At 37.1% G+C, this 10,611-nt stretch overlaps 2 protein-coding genes across 3 annotated transcripts in view; one reads left to right on the top strand and one right to left on the bottom strand.

Moving 5' to 3' along the window:
- LOC106815447 (neurofilament medium polypeptide-like) overlaps window positions 1-7,591 on the top strand; it is an 18,362-nt gene extending 10,771 nt beyond the window's left edge. Inside the window, exons 4-14 of one of the 2 annotated variants that reach the window (XM_014819904.1) lie at window positions 1,025-1,150; window positions 1,499-1,624; window positions 1,927-2,037; window positions 2,820-2,912; window positions 3,282-3,356; window positions 3,613-3,757; window positions 4,461-4,534; window positions 4,914-5,066; window positions 6,213-6,371; window positions 6,527-6,616; window positions 6,799-7,591. In XM_014819904.1, coding sequence (XP_014675390.1) covers window positions 1,025-1,150; window positions 1,499-1,624; window positions 1,927-2,037; window positions 2,820-2,912; window positions 3,282-3,356; window positions 3,613-3,757; window positions 4,461-4,534; window positions 4,914-5,066; window positions 6,213-6,371; window positions 6,527-6,616; window positions 6,799-6,957 — 1,311 coding nt within the window. In that variant the 3' untranslated portion in view covers window positions 6,958-7,591. The remainder of the gene's footprint in view (window positions 1-1,024; window positions 1,151-1,498; window positions 1,625-1,926; window positions 2,038-2,819; window positions 2,913-3,281; window positions 3,357-3,612; window positions 3,758-4,460; window positions 4,535-4,913; window positions 5,067-6,212; window positions 6,372-6,526; window positions 6,617-6,798) is intronic. The other variant, XM_014819905.1, reaches the window with a different exon arrangement.
- Window positions 7,592-9,452: 1,861 nt separating this feature from the next.
- LOC106815446 (PCI domain-containing protein 2-like) overlaps window positions 9,453-10,611 on the bottom strand; it is a 35,517-nt gene continuing 34,358 nt past the window's right edge. The window contains exons 14-15 of the mRNA XM_014819903.1: window positions 9,842-9,965; window positions 9,453-9,678 (exon numbers count right to left, since the gene is read on the bottom strand). Coding sequence (XP_014675389.1) covers window positions 9,589-9,678; window positions 9,842-9,965 — 214 coding nt within the window. The 3' untranslated portion in view covers window positions 9,453-9,588. The remainder of the gene's footprint in view (window positions 9,679-9,841; window positions 9,966-10,611) is intronic.

Genomic DNA, 10,611 nt, shown 5'->3' with positions numbered 1-10,611 from the left:
ATAAAAATAGAGTTCCGGACCATCAGTGTCTGGAAAACTCGATGTTGTCCTGGTATATATATATATAGTAATCATTCAGCATGCTTTGCGAATATTTGGTTAACAGGTTATCTGAAGTAAAAACGGCTTACAGAAATTCCCAGCAAGCTGTTGAGGAACTGAAGTCTATCAAAGGTTTGTTTTTCAATCATTCATTCATGAATGTGTGTCAAATTTTGTAATAGGTTTATGGACAACACCTAATTCATATGTATGTGTCGAGAAAGCTTTTCCTACAGTTCGAAATTGAAAATCATTCATCAAAAATTTAATCCTATTACAGGCACATGGAGGAAACAAGTGCTCTATAAGCATGTTTCTGAACGAAGTTTCCCAAATTAGCAATTGAAATACACTGGACTGGCTGTAAGTTGTTACCACAAGATTCACATACTCTTAAACCTCTACATAAAGGATTTGTCAGATTAGGTGATGCTTGTCTCCCGATAATTTTTGTCTGCATCTCTAGCTGCTGTGTCGAAACATTCCTTGCCAAAAATTTGCTACAATTTACTCAAATTCACAAATGCTCCAACTCTGACCACCAGAATATGTGGTTCACTACCCATTCTGGGACAGGGCTATTTTTGTGAAATGTGCAACAAACGATTGGTTCATTCAGTTTGAAGACTTGAAAATAGACCTGCCAGATTAGTCTGTCACAGGATCGATATATATACCTATATAACTATAGTATCAGAAAGCCACTTCTTAGGCAAGAATCTCCATCCCATAATAGCTCACTCTCTCTCTCTCTCTCTCTCTCTCTCTCTCTCTCTCTCTCTCTCTCTCTCTCTCTCTCTCTCTCTCTCTCTCTCTCTCTCTCTCTCTCTCTCTCTCTCTCTCTCTCTCTCTCTCTCTCTCTCTCTCTCTCTCTCTCTCTGTCTCTCTCTCTCTGTGTCTCTCTCTCTCCCTCTCTCTCTCTCTCTCTACTTGTGCATGCATGAACTACACAACTGGTAATGTTTTATGCATTATTTCACAGAATTCAACACTAATGATGAATCTTAATGACAAGCAAAAGGAAATGGAAAATCTGGAGAGCAAGATTGCTGATTTAACTGGAGACTACACGAATGCATCTACCAAAGTCAAGGGGCTTGAGCTCGAGGTAAAATATCACCTATATAAGAATAGCAGATCACTGTTAAATAGCATGGTTTCAAACAAGTTTCGGAAGTGATGGGTTGTTGTGAATTTTAAACGCTTTAATAATTAGCAGACTTCTAGGTAGAGCTCACTGCTAGAGGCTATAAATATACAAGCTGCATGTTGCATATGCTATACTGTTCTGCTATGAGAGAGGAAACAGGGATTTAAGTTTAGATACAGAATTAGGAGGTAATAATGTGTGTGTGGATGTGACCTTCAAACTCCACATATGATGTTCTTGTAAGATTACATTTTATGATAATAAAGAATATTAGCTGCTGCTGCTACTGCTACTACTACTCTACAGAATGGAAGCTTGACAATGAATCTCAATGGTCAGCAAACTCGGATTGAAAATCTAGAAAGCAAGCTTGCTGACTTAACTGGGGATTACGCAAATGCCACGACCAAAGTCAAGGAGCTTGAGATTGAGGTACAGGCATGATGCATTTATTTATTACTTTTATTACAAGTAGTTTTGGATCTAATTGATTTAATAATATTGCATTTAATTTTTTAATATCAAAATTCTGAATTGGAAATCAACCAAAACTAGCACAATAAATGGCTACATTTGTGTTAGCTAAAAAAAAAACTGCAAGTTTTAATTTACTTGCCAATCTGCCACCTATTGCAAAGGAAATGTCATAATTATTTATATTGAATTATATTACCAAGGTTACTATATTCTTCATATTAATTCTTTTTCAAATTGAAATCATATCTACAATTTAGGGAGAGAAAATGCAGCGAAAAAATGAAGGAGTAAAGGCAGATATAGCCAAAATGGAGTTGAACTGTGACGTCAGAATTGCTGACATGATTGCTCTCTTAGATAAACACAAGGTATACTCATCATTCCCATTTAATTGATTCTAAATGCATTTATGTATCAATAGAGTGCTACAGTGCTATTATACGCTGTTAAGTAATATTATAATTGTAGTTAGTGGACTGTGGAAATAAAATGAATGCACATGCATATTAGCTACGTCTACACGACGAACCTTAACTCGAGTTAAGCGTCTACACGGGGCCTTAACTCGAGTTAAGGTAACTCGAGTTAGCTTGACCTCGCCAGTCGATCGAGGTTAAGCTAACTCGAGTTACCTTAACTCGAGTCAAGGCCCGTGTAGACGCTTAACTCGAGTTAGCTTAACCTCCACGATAGGCGGCAGCACTAGTTCGATGTACGTACACACGCACGCACGCACACACTCATGCACGCACGTGTACGTGCGCACGCACGCATGCCTACGTGCACATGCACGCACGCACGCACGAACGTGTACCTGCACACGCGCGCACGCACGCACACACTCATGCACGCACGCACGCACGTACGTGAACACGCACGCACGCATGCACGTGTACGTGCACACGCACGCACACACGCACGCACGTATCTGTGCACACGCATGCACACACGCACGCACGCACGTTTACATACGCACGCACGCATGCATAATAAATCGATAATAATCGCTATCGGGTGTTGTCGTGTAGACGCTACATAATCGCTAACTCGAGTTAACGCTTAACTCGAGTTAAGGTTCGTCGTGTAGACGAGGCTATTGTTCTTCCTGTGCAAGCTTTTCAACCATTATGTGTGAATGATTGTATTTCAGTTGAGAGATGAGAAAAAACTCGAAATAAAATGCAAGGAAGTGAAAGACATGGCCAAAAAACTTGAAGAATGCAAGCAAAAGGAGCTCGCTAATGTATATAATAAATACAGTGACATTATAACATATATCATTAACAGTAGATAGCAAGGTGTATGATGGAAGCCCGGATTAATCACAGGAGTATTGTCTTGGTGAAAGTGACATTATTATTCCACACTACTTGAGGATTGGGATAATTTTAGCATTTTGCAATTATATACATGTCAGTTGATTGATACTGTTTCCATTGTTGAAGCATAATCAAGTGTAATATTTAAATAAAGCTTGAATAATGGGAGGGGGGCTAATGGCATGTACTTTGCTTTCCTTCTTTCAACTGGAGATCCTCAATATACTGTAATAAATGTGACTGATTATTAACTGCAATACTCTAATATACTATTATTTTTGGTTACTATATAGACAGGTCAGATAAAGAACATGCAGCTGAAGCTGAAGGAAGCTGAGCAAAAAGAATTAGAGAGCAAAGGCTTGAAGGTTTGAAATCACCAACATTTCTCATTGTGTTATGTGTACGCACATGCGTGCATATGTGTGTGCGCGCGTGCATGCTACTTGTCTATTTGTGTGTGTGTGTGTATATATATATATATACAATGGTTATTAGTAACTACATATCTAAAATGGAATTTTTTTATCCACTATATTTCTTGCCAAACCTACTATGGTGGAGTATTTTGCAGTTCTATAGAACCTTTTGAATCTCAGTGTTCTAGACTTCTTTCTATAACAGGAGAAATGTGAACAGCTTGAAAAATGTGCTGAAAGGGTTAAACAGCTCGAAGGGGATGTGGCAGTAAGAGACCAAGAAATGAAAGAATTGCTACAAGCTGTGAAGAACATGGAGCAGCGAAGGGTTGTGGAACCAGTCACTCCTGGTAATGGGTAGTAAATTTTTAATTAAATAATCTGATTACATTTATATTATCAGGGCTCGAAATTCAGAGGTAATCCGCAGGGTAAATTACCATACGGATTAGTTAGGGATTACATGAGAAACCCTGAAGGAAATCCGTATGGATTACTTAAAAATAACTTGCGTTACAGTGCCCCTTCCACCTCTGCAATTATCTTTGTCTTAAAATCATTAAATGTACACAGAGCACACACAGAGTCTGTGGTGGCAGAGCCATTATACAGCATTTCAATCAACTATCTGACAAATAGTAATGTTTAACTTTATAGGTATTATTAGCTTTATAAGGTATTTTATTCAGGACAGTTTGTCCTGCATCCAATTTTTTCTTTCATAGTAAAATTTAGCCTACCCTGTATGGATTACTTAGATTTTGAGCGGATTTGCTCATTTGTGAAGGAACAAATCCGTACGGATTAGTCCTCAAACTGGGGAAATTCGAGCCCTGTATTATTCATGTAATTACAGGTAATTCTTTACAATCTTGTACTTTATTGAAACACCTAATCATAAAATCATAAAATATGGTTGCTTGCTAAATAGTTACTTGCAGTCATATGGTAATGGTTACTATAAGGATGTTAAAAATGTATAAAAAAAGAATGCATATCTCGTATTCATACATATCTGTGCATTTGATTGTCACCTTGATTTAATTTATACAGTGGCACAGACACCAAAGCGAGTATCACTCCCTCCAACAAGGAGAAAAACACCGCAGACACCCAAAACGCCAGTGGTATGGTTAGAAAAAGTGTGAACGAAACCCTAGTCAAAATTCATGAGCACGTATTCATGATTGCATGAAGTAAAGAAATGAACTGTAGGCATCGATTACTGTATATGCCATATTTTTCGCGTACAGATATTTTTGCGAATTCAGACTTGACTGACAATTTCGCGAGTGGTTAATTTCGCGGTCGGTGAATTATGAATTATTCAGTATTATTGTGTATGAATTATTCGCGTTGTTATTTTCGCGATCGACGACGCGTTCGCGAAATTTGCGAAAATTAAACCACCGCGATATATACAGCGTATACAGTAGATGTCTGACATCCAAGTACCTTTTTTTGCTAAGGCGAGGCAAACCCATTACACTAACCTTTATTCCGCAGAGAGACCAAGAAAAGATGACGCAGATGAAGACAACGATGAGTACGCCACTAGCAGGAATACTAAAGAATCGCAGCTCGTCGATAACTAGGAAACGATCCGTAGTCTTTAGCGAAATGGACGGTGCCGACTCCTCCGCATCTGAACATATGGAGGTGATAATATTCCATTAAAGGCATAATATTTCCATCGATTAGGCAAAGTTGACGAATGCTACAGTAACTGGCACCTTGTGTAGTTAATAAGTACATTACCTTATAGACAAACGCGTATTAGTTTGTCCAATATCACTGCTAATTACTAAGAAATGTCTAATTGAAATCCGTAAATTCAGGGTAATCTGGCGCCAACCGCTAAATTTATTGCGCAACAAAATAAGGGCGATCAAATTCCGGTTCGGTGGACCCTCACACTGTTGCTACAGATGTTGAGCATCGGGAATTGTTTGTTCCCGGGTAAAGTTGTTTGCCTTAATGACGGCAGTATCCTTTTCAACATTATATATCATGTTGCTTGTAATCTCAAGATTCTTCGTATAGTTCCTTGTATTCCCGAATCCCAAGAGTAAAACAGCATAACGTACGGAATGCCGCACTCAGACCACAAGGCATTCGAAAGTCACTGTCTACGGCCGGAGCAGTACGTCGCGGAAAATGTTCCGGTGCACGTAATAATCCGTATTGGGGACACCGCTCGGCCGGTTACGCCGGTCATGTGCGGCGTTGTAACTTGTCAACAACGGGATTTATATTGACCGCGGGATTTCAATTTGGAACATTTCTTAGTAACCAGCAGTGATATTGGACAAACTAATACGCGTTTGGCTATAAGGTAATGTACTTATTAACTACACAAGGTGCCAGTTACTGTAGCATTCGTTAAAATTGCATAATCAATGGTCGTCTTATGCCTTTAACCATGCTCATTGGGAAAAGGAGATTTGCCGACTCCTCTTCAGATAAAGTTGGCATTGTCTTAGTGCATGATGCGTGCGTCTAAAATAAAGACGTTTTTCCACTGTATTTTGTAGTGAGCAATAATTTAAACATAACAGGCGATTATTACTCACGATACATAAAAGGCAAATGGAACGGTAATAGTATATACTGCAAAGTTTTCATGATTTCTGACTGTGAATGCTGACCTGTGCCTGTGTGAGACTAGAAATCTGCCTGGGTTAATGAACACAGGTACAGTAATGACTCTTAAGTCTACTATTACTCACCTGATTTCATATATAACTTCCTATTGACCAATAAACTCCATACATGACTAAATCCATATTGGTGACTGGATATAAGGTTGACTACAAGGAAATACAAGCACGCTTCCAGGTCATGCAGAAAGGGTCTGCAAGTGGATCAGTCAGGAAGACTGGCTTCGCCTATACAAGGGTCCCATCCACACCCCAGGCTATGGCAAGAGAATCTACTGCAAAGCAGCAGCAGCAGCAGAAAAAGGTTACATATATTTATAGATTTTGTTCTTTAGAGTGACTGTTACAAATTAAATATGAATATCTTAAGTAAATTTTAGTTGCACTAAGAATCTACACAAGGCTAGAGAAAGATGCATGTATTTATATATGTATGCGATACAATGGCTATAATTGCAGATGAAGGTATCAGAAGAGGAGTCGAAGCAATTTGATACCATCTTCTTCCCCAAAGAGAACAACGGTGCAAATATTAACATAAAGCAGCAGGTAATGACTAATAATCTGCAAGAGATATCCATAGTTTGGTCGATGACCATGGAAAATGACCATTGAGGTCTTGGCTGCTAATCACAGACCTATCATAATATTATGGTGGCACCAGTTCTATACCTTATTACTTAAGGGAAACGTAATCGGTTTGCACATCTCTAATTTGCTAAAAATTACAGGAACAAATTGCTGTAAACCAACAGAAAACAAACAACAAGTTCGTCAAGAATTCGTGCAAAGACAGACGCAGAGACTTTGAGAAGAAGGGGGAAATTAAAAAGGCAGATCTGGCCTGGTTTGAAACGCAGGACATGTTTGGATTTGAGGCTGAAGACTGAACATGCATGATTCCCATAAATAATTAAAGGTGACAGCAGACAGTCGTGTCTCAGTAATGATGATGAGTGAAAGACATCTATCAATTCCAGTTTTTAAGTTTCCCTAAATTACTGTTACTGTCACTCGGAGAGTGAGCATTGTGAAGTAACAATTAGCTTCTACACTTAAGGTTGCCCATATTTTAAATAATTGTTTCTTTACGGCAGGCCTCTGGTAATTGAAACCTAGTGAGTCAAAAACACACACACTATCATATTTATAGATATGTTCATAGTAAGTAAAACCAGTTCTCTGAATATTCTTTTTCCACACCAAAAAAATTAACTCTTGTATATTACCTTTAAATTATTTGTAATTTTGTGACAGTAATTAATATTTATATTAACATTAATAATTATATTGTAGATGATTTAATAACTTCAATGTTAAAGCAATTATTTAATTAAAATGACATCGGTCTCTAATAAATATGTTACTTGTACATTTTAGTGATCTATATTGTTTAACACTTGTGATTTAGGTTTATATAATAGATATTACTGTATGTATCTCATATATAACCAATTGTTATGCTAGTAAACTGTTGGATATTGTGCATAACCCTTTAAGTGTAATGACTGTGTGCACATAAAATAATTCAATTGTTTATATCCAAGGTTCCTGCAGTTAATGCTATCTATTTCGATCATATATTTATTCACACATTTGATATTCCTTTAGATGTATGCCTAATTGGTTGTAATCTACTTGAAACTACCACGTGTTTTCTTTTCTTCAAACAATATTGGTGTCCTAATATATTAAAGGGATCGTTTACTCTAGGTTCTAGGGTTATTTTCAGTTAATTTAGGTTAAAATTACGCTACATAAAAAGTTTCATGGTTCAATCACCATTAGAAATATTATTAAAAAATGTTTTAAAACTAACGACTACAGTTTGATTACAACAACGGCGCCACTCAAAGCGCACGATCTGATAAGTTGCGCAAAACCACTTAAGCCAAGGGCTACAGACTGAGGGTGTTTCTTATTTATTAATTTAAAAGCAAAAGGATTGTAATATCTTATAAACAACATATAGTTTCAGTTATAATATGGATAAATTTGCCCTAAAATGAATATCGTTCAGTTAAATATCATTTAGGTATAAATATAATTGTACTTTTGTGAATAGCCCTCCGTCTGTAACGTGCAAAATAAATTGTCAAATACACAACTTTTTCGGGTTGGCAGCACGGTCGCGGGTGTCATGGCGCCGTTCAAATTTCGTAGCGTTGTTGTGTAATTAAAAATTAGGTATCTGGTAACAAATACGTGTGGGTATAGACGATTTGTTATATAGTAAGTACAGTTGTATGCAGTAAAATCCTAGTCTACTATCCCTTTAAATGTTAAAATTCTGAAATTTTGATACTATACCAAAATTAAGTGCAGCAGAATAAGATTCAATCTCATTAATAAGGATCATTTAAATGATCTATCTATTGCCTGCTTCTGATGACTTACGTGAAACATTACGTCCACAAAAGTTGCAAAGCTTGAACTTTTACCCAATTAATAATTCCTGCCGTTTTGCTATAGCTCCTATTCGTGAGTGCTTTTGTTTAAAAAGGATGTCTATTACAAACCACACTTGCCCTAAATATGTTTTTCAAGTGTCTAGAAGTTATTTTGATACTCTGATGGTCACTGGCCAGCTATTCTCAGAATATTGTTAGGTAGGAGATTTCATACGCCCTCCAGTAAAATCAGGAAAACTTAAATCATCCCCTTAAAGTTCATTGGAAAAATCAAAACAAACAAATATGGGCTACGATATCTGATCAGTTTGGAAATAGCAGCCCCCTCAAGTCTGGGTCTGGAGTTTTTAGTAGGACTCTGGTTTATGTAGTATAAATAAAAATAAATAAAAATCATGACTGCCTCTGACCTTGATTCAAGCCCCTCATATATATGAAGTGGGGATACCAAATATGAATATTATAGGTATTTAGCTTGTTTGATAACAATAACAAATTATGGCCAACAATGGCTTTTCTTCCTGTGACTATCTTAAAGGGATACTACACCCTAGAAAGTGCAATTATATTTATATCTAACTGTTATTTAACTGACTGATTTTTATTTTAGAGTGAACCTAAAAGTTGTTTATAAGATATTGCAATCCTCTTGAATTAATAAATAAGAAACACCCTCGGTCTGCAGCCTGCAGCCGAAAAGTTGCAACTCACAACTTTGAAAGCAGATGGGCTAGTAGTGGCGCCACCGTCGCTGTAAGCAACGATCCAGTCGTTAGTTTTACAAGATTAAAAAAACATTTCTAATGAGTATTGAACAATTGAATTTTTTATATAGCGTTTTTTCAACCTATTTTAACTGAAAATATACAAGGAACCTAGGGACATGAATCCCTTTAAATATAGCTGAAGGTGCTTGGATATGACTCGGTTCATTTTCAGTTATTTTCACACAGCAAAACTTTAACAAGAGCAAATAATCTAATCAATTATTTATTGGTCCTGTAGATATGGTGCATCACACGTACAAGAAAATTGGTACTTATATATTACATACCATGATAGTACACATGCAATGGACTCCATGGTGCTTCAATACAAGTACAGTAGCTGCTAATTTATTGCAGTCAGCGGAGGAAAAGCATTTTGTTTGCTCACAACTAATTTCTGGTGCTGATGTGAAATATAGCCCTTGATCTTTCCCTGAAATTATCAGCAAAACATAAATCAATTAGTACATAACAATAAAATGCCAATCATACTCTGATAAACAATTGTCATGACAATAACTGAACATAGGCTCAGTCACACTTGGCCAGCATTTCGCATTGACTACCAAATGCCAATAAAGAGAAAAGACACCTGCCTCATATATCAGGTTGGCAATGAGGCACTGTGCTTCATCACTGTCGACGTCTTCCAATCCCATCCACCGCAATGCAACAACAAATGCTTCAATGGGCAACTGATGCGTTTTCAATACGCAGCTCCTGAATAAATGGACAATAATTTAAGATATCTCAGAACATTGTTACTATCTCATGCAGGTGGGCAATGCTTTCCACAATCTTCACAGCACATAAGATTCTGTGAATAATGTACAAGGGTCTTGTTAGCCCAGAATCTGACTATCAGCAGGGTTCGAGTAAAAACTTAGCTGGAATTTTACACTACATATTCACAGGCAAACACGCACACACTCATGCACGCTAGGTTGTAACCAACTCGTGTCTGGGAGGGTAAAGCCATGAGGTTTGTGTTTTAAGCTATTCACCACTGATCATGTAATAATATAGCCTCATCTACACGGAGTCACCTTAACCAGAGTTAAAGAGATGGTACTCTACTCTAGAATTTGAGAGCATATACACACATACAGTAGATTCATAAATAATAGCACATATCTACAAATGTCTATAATTACGCATTCACATTTTTCATAAAACAAAATTGAATTTCGAAATTTTCATTTTTGGGCGCTGACCCGCGATCATGCTGCCACCCTGAAAAAGTTGCACATTTGCCAATTTATTTTGCACGTCACAGACCGAGGGCTAATCACAAACGTGCAATTATATTTATACTTAAAGGGATTGTTTACTCTAGGTTCTAGGGTTATTTTCAGTTAATTTAGGT

The sequence above is a fragment of the Priapulus caudatus genome, unplaced genomic scaffold (genome assembly GCF_000485595.1).
Source record: "Priapulus caudatus unplaced genomic scaffold, Priapulus_caudatus-5.0.1 Scaffold1114, whole genome shotgun sequence".
NCBI lineage: Eukaryota > Metazoa > Priapulida > Priapulimorpha > Priapulimorphida > Priapulidae > Priapulus > Priapulus caudatus.
The sequence above is the reverse complement of the archived record's forward strand: the minus strand, read 5'-3'. Positions and strand labels throughout refer to the sequence as shown.